We start from the raw sequence: 21,280 nt of genomic DNA on the forward strand, positions 1-21,280 counted from the left end.
GTCATTACTAAGATGTTTTTGCTTTTACTGTTCTTGGATTATTCTAGAGTCTCATGATAACTATAATGGGAAAGAAGTCTCCACTCTTTGGGGACATTTCACCAACCTCACATTCCCATCGCTGCAAACTACAGAACGTGCCCAGAGTTCCCTTGACTACTAACAGTGTTTGAAATTTCATTAATGATAAAAAGATGCTAATAAAGTACAGTGCTGAGCACTGCTCTTGGTATTTTATACTCAAGCCCCAATAAGGGGTCTTATCAATCCCAGCTTACAAATGAAGGAGCTGAGATGCAGAGATGTTGGGTAACTTGCCTGGTTCCTTAACCAAAACCGCTAATAAATGACGCAGTCTCAAGCAGAAATGGTCCGACCCCAGGCCGAGTCTACTTAATCATTACACTGTCCTGTGGAAAACAGGGAGGTCTGTTAAACCTGGTTCCCTTACTTCACAATGAGTAGCACAGTCACCGACAGTGACGTGTGGGTGTTTACATCATGTAACAAGCTCTTATATCCTGCTCTGCAAAGTTTCAAACAAGTAGGGTTATCAAATAAGTCAAAGTAAGTGTTTAGGTTTCTAAATATCCAGGTATGTCACTTTTAGAATTACCTTTAAAATTCAAAAACGAAGGGCCCTAAGTATTAAAGATGATACAAAAAATTAAAGAAAAAGCTTTAAAATGCAAGTTCCTGCAGATGTTGTCTCCGTCTCCATTCCTGAAGTGTCCAGAAGCAGGCGGACGCAGGCTCCGGAGCCGCATGGATGGGCTGGAAGGCAGTGGCGGAGGCAGGAGTGTGGTGCTACCCACAGGCAGCAGTTCTGGCCAGTCACGATCATAACGTTCAGCCACCAGCTCGTTCACTCGATTCTTTGCTTGTTACATGTTCAGGGTTCTGTGAACAATCTAGTTCGACCGTCTAATTCAGAGATACCTGTTCTTTATAAATCTCACTTTCACTCATCCCTTAAACTCATTATTTACTTAAGAATAACATTTTCCCTTCTGTTGTAGTTTGTGGTGATAACTGTGTGTTTGAAAGCTGGATTGGAAACATCCTATTGGACATGGGTAAGAGTGTCTCTAATCACAACCAGGAAATGTCACGTTTACTTATGTGTTATTGGCACTTTTTTTGTAGTTTGGCATTCTGACTTTATGGATCCTTTAACCCTCATTCCTTCTATGGCTTGTTAATTGCAGTGGGTCAGGGACGGAGGCAGTAGAACCAGGGATTCTAGTTTGGAAACACTGAGCACAGCAAGTTTATTTACTGGAAGACTTCTTAGACCCCAGAAAGGGGAGAAGCTTTTAAACTTTCTGGCAAGGAATCTTTTCTTAGTAAAATGTGTCACAAGACTAGCATTTGGCAGAAAAACCATTGCAAAATGATTCTGAAGATTAATAATAATATTAGCAAAAGCTTTGTCTTCAGATGGTTATAAATATCCGGTATGGATAAAGCAGTTCCATTTTAGATACCTTTGTGTTGAAGTATATTCACATCCAGGTAGAGAAACCTAGTAAACAAGGAAGGAGAAAAGGGAAGAAAGGAGGGAAGGAAGGAAGGAAGGAAGGAAGGAAGGAAGGAAGGAAGGAAGGAAGGAAGGAAGGAAGGAAGGAAGGAAGGAAGGAAGGAAGGAAGGAAGGAAGGAAGGAAGGGAAGGAGGGAGGGAAGGAGGGAAGGAAGGAAGGAAGGAAGGAAGGAAGGAAGGAAGGAAGGAAGGAAGGAAGGAAGGAAGGAAGGAAGGAAGGAAGGAATGCAGGGGGAAGAAAAGAAAATTTAATTTTGATGCTCAGGGGAAAGATTGGCTCTAAAAATTTGGATTTGGCAGCTCTGAGTATACACATAGTATTCACACAAGTGTCTTTGACACATTTCAGGGAGAGCATGCACAGAAAAAAATCAAGGAGGCTCAAAGATGGTAAGAGATTAAAAAATAAGAGTAGAAGAGAGACCCACCGAAGGAGGTAGAGAAAGACCAGTCCCAAATGCCACAAACATCGTGACTGTTATGCAGAGAGATTAGCACTTAATGAAAGATCCAGTTAAAACAGAGGCCCAATTATTTGCAAGTGCCCATCGATAATATTTTATGGATGTAGTAAAAAATTAATAAGGGATTTTGTGAAAGCTTTATTCATGTCTGTGTTCTCCATCTACCTAAAAGTCATTTGACTCCGATTCCCTTCCTTCGCAGTTCAGCCACATAGCAATCTGGGGCAGCATCGCACTCTGGGTGGTGTTTTTTGGAATCTACTCATCTCTGTGGCCTGCTGTTCCGATGGCACCTGACATGTCAGGAGAGGTAATGTGCCCTAATAACTCATGATGCCGCAGCCTTAAACATTAGTATTCACTAATGAACTTGAATTGTTCAGCTTAGATTTATTGTAAAACAGAGCATTTGACCATTTAAAAGCTATTTTTAAATTCCACGGTTGTAATAAATCTTGAAGGAATATTTTAAACTTGGACATTTTACTTAAATCGGACTTAGCCTTTCATAAACATCATGAGGACAATAAAATATGGTTGTCAGAAGCGTGAATCATGTTACGAATATCCATACAGAAAATGCTGTTTTAAAATTAGAACATAAATCCACACATACATTTTGCATGAGAGATTTGGGGAAGTGGTAGGTTTATGTCTGTGGGACAATCTATCATTTCTTCTGTTATCTCTCATTCTAGAGGAAAGTCGGCTGTCATTAGATTAAACGCACTTTTAGGGCTGTCTTAATGACACCAGTTTGGTTTCCATTTTGAACGAGTGAGGGCATCTGACATTTCAGCCTTATCAGAGTCCATTTTCAGTCCTGTCTTTCAGCTTCTTGCTGCATGAGTAGGAACTGAGTTATTAGGTGTTCATGGGGGAATGTCACGAGATCTCCTTTCCTTTAGAAGAGATTCCAGCAGTAGGAGGGTTTATGATTTCAATTGCAGGAAATTTGACATAAAATGTATAAAAGAAAATGTGGAAAACATTTCAGGATTTCCTGTGACCTCACAGTAACTTGCAAATCGAGGTAACGTGAGCCCCTGCACCGTACATTGTTTTCCCAAAGTCACAGAAAACCTTCCCAGCGGTTCATGCGTTTGTGGCCCCTAAGTGCTGCTGGAGCACCTTTCACTTTTGACAGTCTGGTTCGTAGATCATGTTCATGAAATTTTATCTGACAGCATCCTGCTTTTTATAAATTAGCAGAATGCAGACACGTTAAAAAGATTTTTTTTCGCGGTTAAATTTATTAGAGAGACTTTGTATACTATTACAGCAAAACCAGGCATATCAAAGAGCATGCACTTCCTTCCACCAAAGCGAGGGCTTCTTCTGAAACCTGCACTATGAACTCTAGGAAATTTACAGCACGTATTTTGAGAACGGAGAAAAGGACGTGCGTGCATTTCCCTCTTACCTTGGTTTCTGAGTCCATTTGTCCTGAAGAAATAAACTCGAAGATTGTGTATGTATCTGGTGATGCCACTTGAAAAACCCAGTTCTGTTCTTTCTTTTTATTTGATGTGCTCTGTCTCCTTGGACCTGCTGTTTCCTCAAGGTCAATTCCAACTTATTATCTTTTTAATTTGGCCTAATTTTATCTCATTTCTTAATGTTGTATCTTCAAAACGGATAACACAAAAGATTTTGAGATCCAGCTATTTTAAGCAACTGTAGCCAGTAGCCTCAATGACAAGAATGGAGTTTTTGTCCACCCACTTCTATGACAAGTATGAAGTTTATTTGGCTTTTTGCCAACCAAATATAATTCTACCCCCGCCTACAGAGAATTCCCAGTATTAACCAAACACAAAACTTAATCTCATCTCCTGAGACTTGCGGTGTTGCCGTGTTTAATTCGGAGGGAATGAATGTCCGTACTCTATCACGTTTCTCTTCATGTCGTATACAGAGGGGAGTGCTAACAGGGGCTCTTTTTCTTGGTATTTTATTACTACTGATACTTTGAATATAATGTTGAAATAGCTTGCTCCATTGAAAATATGAAAATAGATTAATCAGCATTAGGCTTGACTAGCTTGTCCAAAATGTGTCAGATTAATTTAATCAAAGAAAAGAATAATACTTGAAATTGATGTAGTTCTTTCGTGCTTGAAAGGCATTTTGATATGTGTGTGTGTGTATGTGAGTGAGTCTCACAGTAACTATAGGAAAAGGGGAGGATGAGAACGCCACTCAGATTCTCAGGGATGGGTATTCGACATTTACTGTTTCCCGGGCAGTAGGGTAAAAGGTCCCCAGAAGTGTTATAGCAATACTCAATTTTAAACATTTTTATTATATGTAGAGAATCGCTAGTTCTGTTACAATCCAGTTAATTTCATAAAGAAGTAACTACCCTTAGGTTTATAGTTTTCTAATCTTAAAACTATATTTTAATCAAAAGTATAGTTATATACATACATATGTGCATATATATGAAAAATTTGTGTGTGTATGTATATATATATATTTGGCCAACCATCTTGAATAAAACTTAAAGATTCATCTGTTAACTTCCATGGCAAATACCATTGTAATATATTATATTGCACATATAGTATCTATTACATATTATGTATTATATACAATATAGTACTACGTTAATGTTATGTGTATTACATATACACATAATATAATTATATATTGCCCTGGCTGGTGTGGCTCAGTGGATTGAGTGCCAGTCTGTGAACCAAAAGGTCACCAGTTTGATTCCAAGTCAGGGCACATGCCTGGGTTGCAGGCCAGGTCTCCAGTTGGAAGCATATGAGAGATGACCAGTTGATATATCTCTTACATATCTATGTTTCTCTCCTTGGTTTTCTCCCTCTCTTCCCCTCTCTCTAAAAATAAATAGCCCTGGCTGGTGTAGCTCAGTGGATTGAGCACAGGCCTGCGAAGCAAAGGGTAGCAGGTTCGATTCCCAGTCAGGACACATGCCTGGGTTGCAGGCCAGAACCCAGCAGCAGACACATGAGAGGCAACCACACATTGATGTTTCTCTCCCTCTCTCCTTCCCTCCCCTCTCTAAAAATAAATAAAATATTTTTACAAATAAAAACAAATAAAATCTTTAAAATAACAATAAGATATACTCTATATAGCAACATACGTATTCATGTCAACAATACAAAGATGAATATAAATATTAGCATTCCTTGACTTGACAGGTTCCCCACAGAGCCCTGCCGCTTTTACTCCTGGCGGGAGCAAGAGCCATTGGAGGGAACTGAGAGAGAGGTGTCATGGTCTGACCTAGCTGTTCACAGCAGGACCCTGCCTGCTGCGTAGGAACACTGATGAGGATGTTGCAATAACCGGGTGAGAGATAATGGTGGCTTGGGACAGAAGTGTGGCAGTGGTGGAAGTGGTCAGATTCTGAACCTATTTTGCAGGGAGAAAGCCAGTGGGATTTGTTGGCAGACTTGCAGTGAGGAGTGAGAGGACAGGCCAAGGCAGACTCCATTGCCTCGGCCACAAACGTCATTAGGATGTGCTTGTCCTCAATGCGCTGCATCCCACAGCAAACTCGTTGTTATCACCATGTTACGGATGGGAAAACATACACAGAGAAGCGAAGTACCTCACTGACATCCCCCTAACACGGAGTGACAGGTGAGAACTTGACTCAGCTGTGTGGTCCCAGAGTCCGCTGCCTCAAGCCCTGTGCCGGTCACTCTCTGATCACAGTCGTTCGGAGGAACCGTGGCAGCTCCTCCGCACATTGGTCGTCTGAAGGACCTAGCACTCCCTGCAGGTATTTCAAGGATTTGTGTAGAAGGGAAACCTCTGCTTTCTGTTCTCCTGACGGCACTGCCTCCTCCACATGGCTTCTGTCTCTAGGCGTTTTGGTGGTCTTGCTCTTCCTCAGTCTGCGCCCCAGTTCTGAGCCGTAGTGACCGTTCCGGCATGCTTATAGCCCTTCCCAAGTGTCCACTGTCCCTTCACTCTTCATTCATTCATTCCAGCCTAACGGGGTTGGGGTCCTACTGCCCCATAACTAAGCGCTAAGTAAATGATCATTAAATAACATTTTTTTGCTTGCTTGTTTGTTTGAACAAATGAGAAACAGTGGGGTAGGGGTGATAGAGAGCCAGATTTCAGCTCAAACAGAACATCCTTCTGACATACGGAGATCCACATGTAGCAATTTCCAGCAGCAGAACAGGATGCTGGTCTCACTTAACCAGCCCTCTCTGTGCTGGTCAGCCACTAGTGATTCTTAGGAAGAGCCTTAATTTGTCTACACCAGCGATTTTCAACCTTTTTCATCTCATGGCATGCAGAAACTACTTACTAAAATTTTGCAACACACCAAAAAATATATTTTTGCCAATCTGACAAAAACGGTCATTGTTTTGATTGAGTGTGATGAAAATTGTACATGTCGCCCAAGGACATACTGTACAGTAGTCAAGTGTATCAGGTGCCTATGCTTGTATATAAGGATTTCTGGTACCAAGATTTAACCAGTCAGATGCAACCTTATTATGGGACATGACCAGCAAGATTCAACTCTATTATGTGACCTACATATTTATGGTTCAAGACAGGGCATTCACACCAGATGGCTATTGTTGTTTGCTATTGCCATTTTTTGATTTTAGAGTCTAAGGGAAAAGAGGTCCGTGCCCCTGACTAAATAGTCAGGTATTGCAGGCTTTACAAATTCCTGCAGTGCACCGGCTGACCATTGCTGGTCTGCACCCCCAAGGTGGACCTCCAAGTCCTGAGATCCAGGTTCTCTTCACTGTGTCCTCCCCAGAGGCACATCGGACATTGAAAGGACACAGACTGTCTTGCTCTGGTTAACAGGATCTCAGGGTGTGAATTATACACAAACTAGGCATCTTATAGGTACAGGTCTCATGCTTCTATATTCGGCTGGGTGCATATTGACGCATTAATCTGGTTTTTGTAGTCATTTCCAGTTTTCGTTCTTAGTTCACCTTTGCTGTCCCCATTTTAAGACAGAGCCCTTTCTCTCAATGTGTTGGAAAAGAATCCTCGCTTCCTGAGCAGGAAGGGAAGAGACTTGCCATTTGTCGGGCAGCCACCGTGTCCTCCAGGCAGTGTGTTTGGTCCCAGGCAGTCCTTGTTTCCTTTCGGTCCATCGTATTATTACGGACCTTTGTGGTGAGCAAAGCAAGGGGCCCACAGAGTTTGTCCCAGGGCTTTTGTTTGTTTTCTTTCAATTCCTATTGGTTTTCTCCAACACCCTGAGGAGCTACACACTGTGGGGTGGGGGACATTGCCGCTCCGGTTTCCCAGGTGGGAACTCCTTTAGCCTTGTTGCGGGCGTCTCCCTTGCATTGATTTCCCCGCTATTTCCCGAAGTCATCCAGACAGTGAACTGTTCCCATCTCTTTCTGAAAGTGCCCAGATTTTTAATTCTCCCTCTTCAATGCCCACCTAACACCCTCAACACATTGATAGAAATTCCATCCACTACATATCCTAGCCTCTTGCCTCTTTTTAACAGCTTAAATAATACCCATCTCCTTAAAAAATATATGCATGAAATTGAAAGCCCAATCATCCCACGTCCTCAGAGAATGGACAGTTGCCACTTAGATAACAGGGCCTCATTACTGATGACCTGTCACTCATTTAACACCGTGAACATTTAGTGGGAAGACTGTGAGGGTTGTCCAGTTACCTGTTTCAGAGTGGTTAACTCATTTTCTCAAGGTCACACAGCTTGTAGTTGTCTGAGCTGTGATTGAAACCCAGCCAGAATCCGCCCTCTTCGCCACCACACACACTGTTAGCTGCTCCTTTTGCATTTCGGGTCTCACCTTTTCATTCTTCTGCACTAAAGGCTTTCCTCCCGGCCTTATTGATTTTCCAGGTATAGGCGCCTTTGAGCTCCAGTGCCACCCAAGTGCTTCTGTCTTGTTGGGGAACTAAGCAACCTCTTATCTGCATGTAATACTGGCACCTTCAGATGCACTCAGCTGACCAGGGGTTTTTTTCCACGCAGTCCAATGGTTTTTTCCTTACTCCAGCACATTCTGCTGCCTGAAGTTACCAGAAATCCACCCCCAAACATCTCGGTGTCATGCAAACTTCAGTTCTTCCAGCCACTTAGAGCAGCTCACGCTCGGTTGGTGGTCAGGGTGTTCCCATTTGGGAAACATTCCTTCTTATAGTTTTGCACTTTGTTTCCATTACAATAACTCTACATCCCATAATAATGATGCAAATGGTAATGATTAACAAGTGTCCTGGCACCACAAACTATTCACTTATTTGTAACAAAGGAATTCTGATGGGGGTAGGGGCAGGGGCAGGGGCGTGGGATATACAAAGGTAGAAACTACCATGGTAAGAAATTAAGAAAGAGAAAATAATGTAGCAAGCTTGGCTGCGACTTTAAATATGTCGCTGTCTTCCTTCCCTCTCGCAAATATGGTTGTGATTTAAGAGAAGGACTTTTTTTTCAGACCCGACTTGTGTTTTTTCACACCAGTGCAACAATTTATGGGGCAAGGTAGACCCTGGGGAGAAGCGCTATGTTATATAAACATATGCTGGCCTGCTTTTCCGGCTTGTCTCGGTAATGTTACTGGATATTTTTTGAATTTCCAGAAGAAAATGTTTTAGCCACTATGATTACCATGCCAGATTAAAAAATAAAAGCCAGCCACATCAAGGATCATTACATATCACGATTAATACCAGAAGCGCAGTATCGGCCAAACCTTTAAATTTATCGCAGCGTCTGCAGACGCGCGCAACCACGTCCTCCCGAAAGCGCCATCTGGTTCTGCTCTCCCTGGCCTAAGGGATCTATAAAACTACTGAAGGAAATTGAAGTTAAGCAACGAGCATGTGTTTTACAGAATTTCAGATCTCTTGATTGAGGTTTGTAAAGTCTTTCTGAAAAAACAATAAAAATCTTTGTTGAACCCTTTGGTGTCACCCCCGTAGGAAAGGTATTAATAAACCACATTAGTGATATGATTTTCCTAAATGGTGCTGTTACCCATTTTACCAACATAATAAATTATTTTACATATGAGGAATTTCCTGGTTAAAATAGTCTTTATTCATGTCTCAGCCTTTAATTACCTAGATAGCATGTGATAATTTATTGGTCACAAAACCAGCCCTTGCACATGGACCGGGGCCGTGTTATGATATGATGGCGTTTCATCCAAGATCACGGTGTTTATTTAGCCAAGTGGCCTGGAGGGAACCACTACCCTAAACTGGTCAGACGTTCTTCAGTGAGCCAACGGCTGTGAGCCCAGGCAGTGAAACGTTGTCACAGGCCTGCTGGCCCTGGCAGTAAGTGAGACAGGCAGACTGTCACTGTCCTTAAGGCAGCGGGCTGTGTAGCCACCTCTGAGCTCATTTGGTAGAGAGAAGCCAGCACGGAAAGGCTGATGAGGAAAGAAAGGCATGGATGTGACAAAGGTCAGGGCAGATCGGGACACGTGCACACAGTACAGAGTTGGAGCTGCCTTCAGAGGCGTTGTGAGAGCTGGCGTTGCATTTGTAGATGCAGCATCTTTTCCTCCAATGCGGAGCAAATGCACACGGAGAGTCGAATGCTTGCCAGGCTCTGCGTTAGGCTCTGGAGGGTGCAGGGATGTCAGACTTGGTCCTTGTTCTTAAGGATCTCGTTGCGAATGATGGCGTGTTGGTGTCCTAACTTGAGACATGCTGTGCGGCACCCACAGTGCGAGGGCACAGAAAGCTGGGCGAAGCCTGCTCTTAGGATGGCCGAGTTTTTCCTCTTCTCTAGAGTCAATTCATTCTTGTATTCACTCATTCCGTAAACATGTGTTGAGCGCTTACACGGTGCCAGGTTCTGTGTCAAGGTAATGGGTTAGTTAGGCAAAGTCCCTGTCAGCATTCAGGTTGAGGGAACCAGAAGGTGGAAAGGAGAAATGGTCACTAAATCAGTTAACAAATGATTTAAAAATGTGTCACTAAAGATAATTTCACAACTAAAAACACTGTGGCACAGTATAACAGGGACTGTAATGGGTGCTCTAGGGAAGCCTCTGAGGAGGGGCAACTAAGCAGAAACACAGACCACGTGGGGTTGGGTGCCTGTTGGGTGAAGGAGAGCAGGGCAGAGCAGGTACCATTCTCTGAGGCAGAAACGAGCCTGGCAAGTTCGAAGGATAAAAGGCCAGTGTGGCTGGAGCCCAGGGTGGGAAAGACCCTATGGAATGGGCAAAGGGCGGCTCACTCTTCCAACTTCAGCATTTTAGCTCATAAGACCAATGTAGCTTTTTTCTTCTTTTTTTGAGCTGTATGCCAAGGATTCTATCAGAAGTGCTTATGAAAGAAAGCATGAATGTCACTGCCATCTGCTTTAATAAAGCTCATCATTGGACACAATTGTTGCAAGGAGTGGTCAAAAGCTAATCTATTTCAAGTTACTACTTACTCTCCCTAGCATGTATCATCCAAAGCAAGTTTGTGGCATGTTTTTGATATTAAAAGAAAAGTAACCACATTAAACAAGATAGGACTTTATTTCTCTTGTGTAAAAGAAATCCAGTGGAGACAGGCAGCCCAGGACAGGTGTGACAGCTAAACAATCAAGGACCAGGTCTCTTCTGGCTTTTACAGCATTGCCAACCGTAGTGAGCTTCCTCACAGCCCAAAATGGCTGCTTATGCTCTCACCATTTGACCAACATTCCAGCCAGCAAGAAAGGGAAGAACTCCTTCTCTTTGAGTTTCTTTCCTAGACCTCGCCCCACCACATTTCCACTTAAACCTCACTGGCCAAAAGTAAGTCACGTGGCCACACCTAGCTGCAACAAGAGAGCGAGAGGAATAGAGTCTTCAAGCTGGAGGACAGGGTGTCAACTGAAAATCGAGTGGTTGCATGTAGGAAGGGGAGGAAAATAGAAGTCTCTGTTCTGAAAGTCAGTAATCTTTCTACATAAGCTGTACTAGCTTTTATGTGTCTTTCTATAGCCAAGTGCTTTTTGAAGTTGTGAGTTTTTAGATAGAATTTACTAAAAGAGATGGTCTTTATGTGACAGGATAGAGGTGGTAGCTAAAGCTATGCAGGCAAGCACTTTGCAATATTCAAATGGGTCACATCAGCACACTGCACACCTCAGACTTCCATAATGCTTTGTCATGATATCTTAATACAGCTAGAAAATAAATTAAAAATAACTTTGAAAGATAATTTCCTACACTCTGAAAGGCCATTATGTAGCTCATTATGTTTAACAGATTGAATTATTAGTAATCGAACACTGGATGTGTTTGGAGGTGGTTTCTCAGAGGACAGAGCCATCACAAAAATTATAAAAGCCCATGAGAATGTTAAAACAAGTAAACACTGAGTCCTGAGGTAACCCACCCTATGTTATCAACTTACTCAGTGTCACCATAACATTTTAAAATCGTATTTCTCACAATAAAAAGAATATTTTGTGCTAATTGTGTCTTCATTCTTCTGGTACTTTTAAGCTTTTTTAACAGCACTATAAAAAATATTAAATTAAAACAAACAAAAAACAAATTCTGTTCTTCCTTATTTTTACTCTTCTGGAAACTGTGTCCCCAGAAAAGGGAGTTTCAGGGCCACACCTGTCCCTGTGCCCTTGGCTTCTTTTTCCAGAGGACCGTTTTGCATGCTCAGTTCTGGGTGTGTATGGATCCATAGTCAGCTTGTACCTGTGACGGATGCGGTCCCCAACTAGCTCTTCCTCCTTTGCGTCTGAGAATCTCTTCTCATCATGTCCTCCCTCCTGACTCCCTTGCCAGAGGGTGGAGATTCAAAGATTATTTCTTGCATCACACAGTCAGATTGGATATCAGTTCGAAGTCCCACAGGTGATCACCCCTCCTTCAATTCCTCACCGGCAGAAATATCTAAGGGAAAAAGCACCAAAATACTGTGATTGGTATCTAATTTGCATATTGCCTAAGATTTTCTTTGTTTGAAGCAATTTGCATATGGTCTAAGATTTTTGTTTGTTTGTTTGTGATAATTCAAGCCAGGGGTTTTCTTTCTCTCTGAGTAATCAAGAGCTTCTGGAAATAATTGAAAGCACGTTGGGGTTTATCTGAAACACCCTTCTCCTTAGTTATTGTCTGGGTGTTCTGCACTGCCTGTTTTTATGGAGAATGTAATCGTCATCTTGTATCAGTGTTGCACTCAGCTCAAGTCAGCTGAGATTTACCAAGTGCCTGTGTGTTGGGGCCTACAGTGGGTGTCCGCAGCTCCGAAGTTGAAAAAGAAAAAAAAAGCCGTGAGGAGCCTGAGTCTCATGGAGTAAACCAACAGATTAACAGATAATTAGAGTGTAAGGTGCTAATTAGCAGGATCTGGACGCACAGGGGCCAGCAGAGGAGAGGGCACATGGGCCCCGGGCTACGGTTCGGGTAGTTTGGAAAGGTTTCTTGGGACTGAGCTGTGCAGGGAGGCGAGCATGAGGAGGGCTCTCCAAGGAGAGAACAGCGCCAGCAGAGGACATTTGGGATTTCCTAGGTGGGTGGCGTGTGGAGCTAGAACTGAAAAGTCACACAAAGGCCAGGTCACGGAAAGTTTCCCAAATGTCATGAACATAATTACGAGAAGCGACAGCAGATCGCTTTTCATCACAAAATACACAACACTCAGAAACCACCTGAAGCCATAGAATAAAGATTGTGATCTGAGGACGTGATAAATAAATGCTAGGGGTGAACTAGTGTGAGGCCTTTTTTCTTCCCGGCCATCCTACATCCCTTCTCCTCAGCCCACCCCACCCCCCACAACACACATACACACAAATTAGGTTGCTTCCAGTTATCATACTTTCCCTAGCTCATGAAAGCATTTCTTTTTATTCATGTAGAACAGAGAGGAAGGTACTTTAATACACTTTAGCTTTCAATACATGTTACTCAGCTTTTTGACCAGAAAAGACAACCTACATTAGCAAAGGATAGTTAGGGAGCTGCCTCAGCATCTTCCCCGCTTTCTCCAAGTCACATAAATATCTCGTTATACCTGCCCCCAGGTAGTCAAGCGCGGTAACCACCATATCTTAGGAACATAGTCCCAAGGCTATGGTGTTTTGACCTTTCACCTCTCCAAGCACTAGGTTGTAAAGCATTATGTATTCAATCATTATTTATTGAACACCTGCTCTGTGGTTGAGCTCTTGGGCTGTGAGAATTTATTAAGATATATTTCTTCCTCTTACAGAGATTGTATTACAGGAACACAAAGGAGCAACTGGAAAATGGGTGACAGGTGCCCTCAAAAAGAAAGCCCAAAGCAGGGTCAGCTCACCCCAGTCTAAGGAAGGAAGTGACATCCGATGTGAAAATTGAGGAGCAAACAGCAGGCACAGATTCAGTGGCCCAAGGTTGAGAGTTTAGGTTGCGTGCAGGGGTGCAGTCCAGGAACTGAAACATGTGATACAGTTAGGGACGGGACTGGCTGGAGGGGCGGTGTGGGGGAAGTGACTGGAAGTCGGGTAGAATGGGTCCTGAAATCATAGTAAGGTCTTTGTCTTCTACCCTGCGGGTGATACAGAGCCCTTGGGAGGGTTTAATCCAAGAACTGCTAAAATCTAGTTTGCACTTCGGAGCTGTCCCTCTGGCTGCAATATGCCTGCTCGCTAGAAGCAGAGCAAAATGAGTCAGTAAGTCCAGTTAGGAGGCTGTTGGGAGGACAAGCAAATGTTTGCACTGGAATCATAGCAGCAGAATTGGCAAAAGGGAGAGATTCTGAAGGTACAGGCACAGCAGAACCCGGGATACACTGGATGTGGCGTAAGGAGACGCCTCATAGCACCCAGTTTCTGTCTTAGCCGCTGAATTGGCACTGCAGCCATTCCATGGATAGACTGCACAACAGAAAAGCAGGTCTGGGGGAAGACAGTATGTTCCCTTTGAGGTGCATCTGTCTGAAGGACCTGTGTGATGGTCAAGTTCACAGGTAGGTAGTGCGTTTAAAATATGGGCAAGAGAACTAAGCCACAAAGAGAGGTTGTGACTGATACCTGCACAGAATATAGAAACCGCCAACCTTCCTAAGGAGTGTCTCTATGATAACCGAAGGCTCCTGAGAGGATAGCAGGGTATTTCACCTTCCCCTTCCCCTTCATTCAGGGCCCTTCTGAACGACCAGTTTTCTAATTGCATTCTGTGAACAGCATCTTTAGCCTCTTGAATAATACTCTCTTAATACATATACATTTACATGACAGCCACATAGTGTCCCATTAGTTTTCACTAAGGTTGTACTATTTTTTAAAAACCCCAATCAATAGTTGCATCCCCCTAAATTAGTTCCATGGCTGTTAGTAAGCAGTCTGCGTGGGAAGGGTGCATAGGGCGATAGAGACGTTTGGAAACCTTGGTCTCAAAAACTACTCTGTAGGGTCCTTTACTGTGATTTCTCGAAGCTTTAAATTTGCTGCTTGGCTATGACTCTCCAAAAGGGTGTTGCTGTGTTCGTTTATCCCTTTACTAAACCTTGGGTTGTGGCATGCTTTCCAGGGAAAGTGCTTTCAGGGTTAGTGACCACGGAACACTTTCAGGGGATACTAACATAAGTGTAAAAACTGTCCCAACGTTCCACATGTACTTCCAGAAATTGCATTATCATATTGATTTTGAAAGGAATCAACGTCTGTCCTTGATGCACATTGCCAAACACCTTTCCCTAGGGCTGATATATAAATTGTTACAAAGACCTGTTTCACCAAACCCCCCTCAGCTGTGACAGGGACTTTAAATCTGACCAGATTGGGTTGTGTTTCTGTAGCTTCAGGGAGACTCAGTCCTTTTCCAGGTTACTGATTTTATGCGGCTGCTTTCGTGAGAACCTTCTCACAAAAAGATAAGTGGTCTATCTCCATAATCCGATATGACTGTAGAATGTTATGTGGGTATAGCGGTCATTCTTGTTTTTCATTTGCTTTTTCGTGGTGTTCTTTTTCATGGTGTTCTTTTTGAACATGTGGAGCTTTTACCTCTTTATGTGTCATTTCTCTGAGGCATCACAGTTTTTAAGCTACAAAAGTCCTTACATAAAACTTTAAACACTTAATGATCACTTCTCGGGGTTTTTTTGTTGTTATTCACATTAACTCTTAACCCCTCTGGAATTTATATTAATTTGTCTTCTCTCCACCCCTGCCAAAAAAAACTGAGTTTATAGTACTTGTTTCTGAATAATTTTCCCTTTCAAAATTGACATATTATACCCATGCAGTCTTCAGTAATTTTATAAGAAAATAATTTACCTACACCTCCTAAATTAGCAAATTGAGATAAATGAGAATTTATTAATGGTCAGTTACTTTAGCCAGTATCGGACTTACGACAAGCATATTTTGCAATGTTAATGCGATGAAACCATGATATTTATAAACTGGCTTACATTTAATTTGATGTGGTAGTAGAAATTTCCTTCCTTGAAGCTCATGGAAGAGGCCACTAGGAAGAAGACTGGTGTGTTTAAAGAAATTTGAAAATTAAAATGAAGAAAGGGAAAGTTTGTCAGTAATCAGTGTTACTAATAAAAGCAGCCACTTTACCAACATTATCAGGATTAATTCTTACATTCTGCTTCACAGCTGAGAAAAAGCAGAGACTCGGAAGCCAGTTATCCCAAGCCTGGGAGCTGGGAAGGGCAGAGCCAGGACTGGTTCAGGACTGGCCATCCTTGTCCTGCTCCAGCTGGGGTCCGCAGATACGGCCTCCAGTTCCCCAGAGGGCCTGCATCTGTACTCTATCCAAGAATGACTCATAGCACAGCACTCTGATATTTCTAGTACTGTAAAAGGAGGGGTAGAATTAGGAACCCTTTTGCTGAAGGGCTGTAAGCAGGTAGCACTTGAAATTCTTTCTCCTCCAAGAGTGAACTTGGAGACCCTGAAGGTGAAGGAGTGGGTACTCCTCTCTGGTGTGGGAACTTAGTTGCTCAGAGGTAAGCTCCTCGGATCTGGTCAAGGCCCTCGGCTTAGCTAAATGCATGGGAGCTCACGTTTTCCCAAACGTCCCTTCTCTGCAAGTTCACATGGAAATTTCAGAACAATCCCTCATGCCTCTGCTGCATCTTGCATTTCCAGGCAGAGCTGCTTCATTTCTAGGAGCCCGCGTGGTCCGAGGTGGAGCCAGCCTCGCTCCACGGAGACAAGTGGTTGTTTGTCCGGCCGGGGCCTGTGCCCTCCAGTTACCGGCTTTATGCCTCCCCGGCTGATCCTTTCTCCAGTCCCAGGGAGGCACTTTTGTGGCCCATTCCCTTTGGTCTCACAAGACCTTGAGGAGGGGTGGTGGGGGCCGCTTGGCAGGGCCCACCAATCTCCCACGTTAGGAGCATTTTGCAAACCAGTCCCGGAGGGAGCTCAAGCCCAGCCCTGAACAGGCTGCTCCTGTTCCCCCTTTGTGTGCGGGGATCGGGCGCCTTTCCCCGGCTGACCTGCCTGCGAGTGGAGACATGTGAAAAGTTAGAGACAAAAATGGTGTCTGCAGAGGGAGGGGGAGCGTTCTCGTACAGAAAGGAAGGAAATACCTTTGTGGGATTTTTTTCCCCACTCTTCGTCCAAAAAATACAGAGACTCTCTGTCTTTAATGCGAATGCCAGCTTTAAATCTTTTAGGTTTGGATTAACTCTGCAAAAGAAAAGAAAAATCTGACAGGCTTTCAGATATGACGCAGAAAAAAAACTTTTTTTCCCCTCAATTCATGTTGCTCGTTTGCAAAGCCAAAGGCTGGTGGACTGAATAGTGAGCGCCAGTTAACATCACAATGGTCAGAGTTAGCAGCCGCCAGCCTCCCCCTCCGCCACTTTTGCCTTTTCCATCAGCGGACATTTAACACAAGGTGGCAAAGGCAAGAACAAATTTTTCTCCTCTTGCCCCTCATTTAAAAGAGATTAAAATTAAGCCGAGTAAAGGAGGCATTTTCAGTGACGTGACTTAGAATGTTGAATCTTACCTTTTCCCCCCACAGCAGGAAACAGAAATGTGGTTTTTTACAGCCCTTACCTGACTAAAAAGCTTCCTTCACTCTAAACAAAACCCACTGACTTGATAGACATTTCCTATTACACAGTTATTGTGGTTTTCACTATTGAGGATGTCAGCAAACATGTAGCAGATCATGTTTTGCTAATAAAATAAAGTGACTTTTATGTGACCATTTCCCATGGTGTTGGCGTCTAGAATATGGGTGCCATGTCAATGAATCCACGTGGCAACATTTATTTTCTGAAATTTTTTATAATAGCACTTTTTATCAAAACAGTATCCAGAGCTATTTGATCCTATAAAGGGAAAAAATCTCAGCATTCTTGAACCGACACTCTATCGAGAAGCCCATGTTCATGTAAAAAAAAAATTAAACAGCAATTCCTCCTGGTCTTCAGTTGAAAATCAAAATGAATAGATAATTTGAAACATAATTTAAAATTCATAATATTTTTATGTGATGAAGACTGATTAGGAGTGTTTCTGTGTAATTCTGAAACTGCCTGTAAGAATTAAACCCTAGTTCATTTTTAATTCCTGAACCACACATGGTTAAAAACAACACTGTGATTTTTAGTAGAGTGTAAATACTAAATACTATTAGTTGGCTACACTTTAACAGGGTTATAACAGTACATTTACTGCAAATTTATTCTTGGTGAACAAATGGACTTGAAGTGAAGCAAAATATTTCTTTTGGTTTCATTATATGACATATTCCTTTCAAGTTCTGTGTAATCTTATTATATTACAAAGGAAGTTTTATTATAATTGCAAATAACCAATAGAATGTATTAATTTTGTAATCATAGAAACATTTTTCACAACCTAAAACTGATATAGCAATTTGGGATTTGATACAAAATAATTATTACAATTATTTTTAATATACTTCTACTTGAGTTTTACATGCCAGATACTTGGTTTGACTTAGCAGTAACAGAATATACCAACACAAGTTATGTAAATCTTTGAACAAAATTTAAGATTATTATATGTAATATCAGGTGAAATAGTAAAATATTTTATAGATATTTTAATTTGATTATACTATATTCATGATTTATCTGGATGATTTTTTAATATGTCATATTTTATCAAAGCAATTAATTTTTATTTGTAAATTAGTAAAGTTAGTTTTTAACTAGGATTTAGTTTACATGTTGTATTATAAGAGAATTTAATCCAGAACACACTCGAATTTTCTCAAAAAGATTGGTTTTTATAGTATAAAGATATAAACAAAGGTTAAAGATAAGTCTAAGTTATAAAAGAATGTCAAAGTTTATTTTTCCATGTATCGACCACAATAATAAAAATGTCACATAAAAATATGACAAGACTTGCCACATGATAAAACTTTGCTAGATTAGAAACTCAAAGAGGAAAAAATAGATACAGTGTATACATATATTAACACATTTAGCTTTTAATTTCATAAGTCTAAATTTAGAGTTATCATACTCTCTTTCTGAATGAGATTCTTAAAATTATTTTACTTAAAATGCTATAAAAGTAAACATGAATCATGTGTTGGCTGGCTTTTAAAGTCCCATTATTTCTGGCGGTTTTCTCAGGCAGCCATGCTGTTCAGCTCCGGGGTCTTCTGGACGGGTCTGCTCTTCATCCCTGCGGCCTCCCTGCTGCTCGACGTGGCCTACAAGGTGTAAGTGGGGCTCAGCGTGGGCATGGCAACACCGACCGGCGTGTGCCGGCCCACCCGTGTCTCTGCTCATGGCACCGACTCCAGAATGGGAAGTTTCCAGAATAGGAATCAGTGACATTCATTTGTTCTACATAAATAAAGAAGAGAGTGATTGAAGAACTGGAAAACTAAATTTGTTTGAAAGGCAGAATAAGAAGTAAAGCAGGCAGTTTCAGTTCATATTAGAAAGTACGTTCTTAGAAATTACCCTGAAAAACCCAGTCAAGGTAGAAGAAAAATTCTGTTATCTTCAAACACACCTACATATATCTTATTAGTGAACAATACTTGTGAAATGAAGCTTTTTGGTTGCCTGATTCCAAACATATATAAATACATGTTGAAGGGTTTTTTTGCTTGCCTGATTCTAAAACATATATAAAATATAGAACTATAGAACTTTAATAATTCACTGAAGGATTGTAAGTTTGAAAATGTTATCTCTTCCCACAAAAACGGTACCGTTAAAGTTAGTTACATGATGCTTACTTGATAACTGTGAGAGTTTTTATGCTATAAACCTAGGCCATTTACTTTAAGACTATCATTTCTTTAATTATATTAATGCTCAAAATCACTGCAATGTTTACATTCTTTCGAAAAACCTATCATTTCTACTCTGGTCACTCGTCCTTAGAAGCGTGATAATGCACCAGTTTTGTGAGCTCTTCAGTCTTCACACAAATATTTCTATGCAAAACCTTTTTTGCAGTATCAAGAGGACTGCATTTAAAACGTTAGTAGATGAAGTTCAGGAGCTAGAGGCGAAATCACAAGACCCCGGAGCAGTCGTGCTTGGAAAAAGGTAAACCACACTGAATATGGTCTTTTTCAAGTGAACTTTAAGTTTTCCTTTTACTAGAGATTGGAAATCGGTGGTAAAACTTGTATTTTATCAGTTAACAAGGAGCGAGCAGTGTCATCGACAGAGTCGGGAGTCAGAGAGATGTGGGTTCGGATCAGACCTGCCATTCCGCTAAGCTGTGTGTGACCTTAGCCACCTCGCTTAGGGCTTCTGGGCCTCAGTCTCCTCATCTCTACAGTGGGGTGATGATGCCTGCCTCAGGCTAGCTGTGAGAATGGAACAAAACACCATGGATAAAGCAGATAGCTCAATGTCGGGGGCTTAATGAGCAGTAAATAAACACACGTTACAGACAGCATTTGTTACTGAACTGAAAGGGGAAAAAAGGCTTTCGGCTTCAAACAGTACCCACAATACACTCATGTGTCCTGAAAATCAGAGCTTGACTTAGGGCAAAGTGCCCTTCAGCTGTACATGTGTCTTGGTATATGATTAAGGACTGACCTAGGCCTTTGTCATGTATGTGGGGAAGGGACTTAATGTCTTCGCAGTCCTTTTCTCCCCACCACCACCTCCAGGAAAGTGAGGTTAGAAAGCTAATCAAACTCATTAAATTCACAAAGCATTATAAAAAGAGAAGTAAGATTATTTGAAGCCACCTGTAACAAACCACAATTATGAAGATAGTGCTAGGTATTTATATTCTTCCCTTTCATCACACTAAAATATGCTGAAGCTTTGTCTGAACCATAAGAAATAGTTTGCCCTGGTCTTTGTCACCTTCATCATGACTCGTTGTTTCTCTGTGTGACTCAATGGAGTGTCAGGCTGCACACATAGGCTGAGACCGGGGCTGCCAGCCCTCACTTGCTTCCACGTGGCCTAAGGGGCACCTCACACCCCCTGTCAGGGGCACCTTTCAGAGTCTCTGCCTCTCCAAAAAGACTAGCACTGGCGTTTGTGGGGCGCTCCCTGCAAGCCGGGTGCTACACTCATCACTTCATGTTTACACTCTCACTGAGTCCCTGTGACAACTGCATATGAACCCATCACCCCCACTTCCCCAGATGGGGAAATAAACTGGGGCTTGGAGAGACTAAGTTCTCAAAGTCGGAAGTGACAGAGCTGGGCCTTCAGCTCATGTCCATGGACTCTCAAGCCCTGCCCCCAACCGAGCACTGTCCTGCCTCCTTGTGCTTCCTTTTCAAGACCGCGATAGAGCAGCACACACAGCCTGCCACTGACCCGACAAAGTTCTTGACCTCTCTAAGTCAGTGTGCCTGCGTGTGCGATGGGGATGATAATACCTATTTTCAAGGTTAGAGACGTTCTCCTCCTCCCTCCGCCTTCCCCTCTATCTCTGTTCTTTCTCCTAAAAGTTTCCAACTCCGCCCATGGCCTGGCATAAATAGTCCCTCAGCAAATGTTTTCTCTCTTTCATCCTAGCTATATAAAGGATGTGCTAAGAGTTCTTGCTCACAAAGTGTGAATAAAACCATTTATTAACAATGATTAGGAAAAGTCTTCTGATGATACTTGTTACTAACCCCAGGAGTAAATTTCTCATATGTGTATGTTAATAAAACTCACATGAAGACCCTCCATGTAATATTTAATTTTTGTGGTCTGTAGTGACAATCAGAGACAATTCATAAATCAGACTGAGGGCTTGATGTGATTACCTCTAGATTCTAAAGATGTGATAAGTCTGTGATGTATGTAGCCCCTTCCATGAAATAAGATAAGACAGTCTAAGAGGAAGGAAGTGAATTCTGCCTTACATGACCCCCAACTTCTGCATAGA

General features: G+C 42.1%; 1 protein-coding gene across 3 annotated transcripts in view; it reads left to right on the forward strand.

The window, feature by feature from the left end:
* ATP8A1 (ATPase phospholipid transporting 8A1) overlaps positions 1-21,280 on the forward strand; it is a 215,835-nt gene that overhangs the window by 182,968 nt on the left and 11,587 nt on the right. For all 3 annotated transcript variants that reach the window (XM_053672277.1, XM_053672278.1, XM_053672279.1), the window contains 4 exons: positions 1,020-1,076; positions 2,207-2,314; positions 18,544-18,632; positions 19,384-19,476. In XM_053672277.1, coding sequence (XP_053528252.1) covers positions 1,020-1,076; positions 2,207-2,314; positions 18,544-18,632; positions 19,384-19,476 — 347 coding nt within the window. The remainder of the gene's footprint in view (positions 1-1,019; positions 1,077-2,206; positions 2,315-18,543; positions 18,633-19,383; positions 19,477-21,280) is intronic.

The sequence above is a fragment of the Artibeus jamaicensis genome, unplaced genomic scaffold (genome assembly GCF_021234435.1).
Source record: "Artibeus jamaicensis isolate MK-2021 breed Jamaican fruit bat unplaced genomic scaffold, CSHL_Jam_final contig_76, whole genome shotgun sequence".
Taxonomy (NCBI): Eukaryota; Metazoa; Chordata; class Mammalia; order Chiroptera; family Phyllostomidae; genus Artibeus; species Artibeus jamaicensis.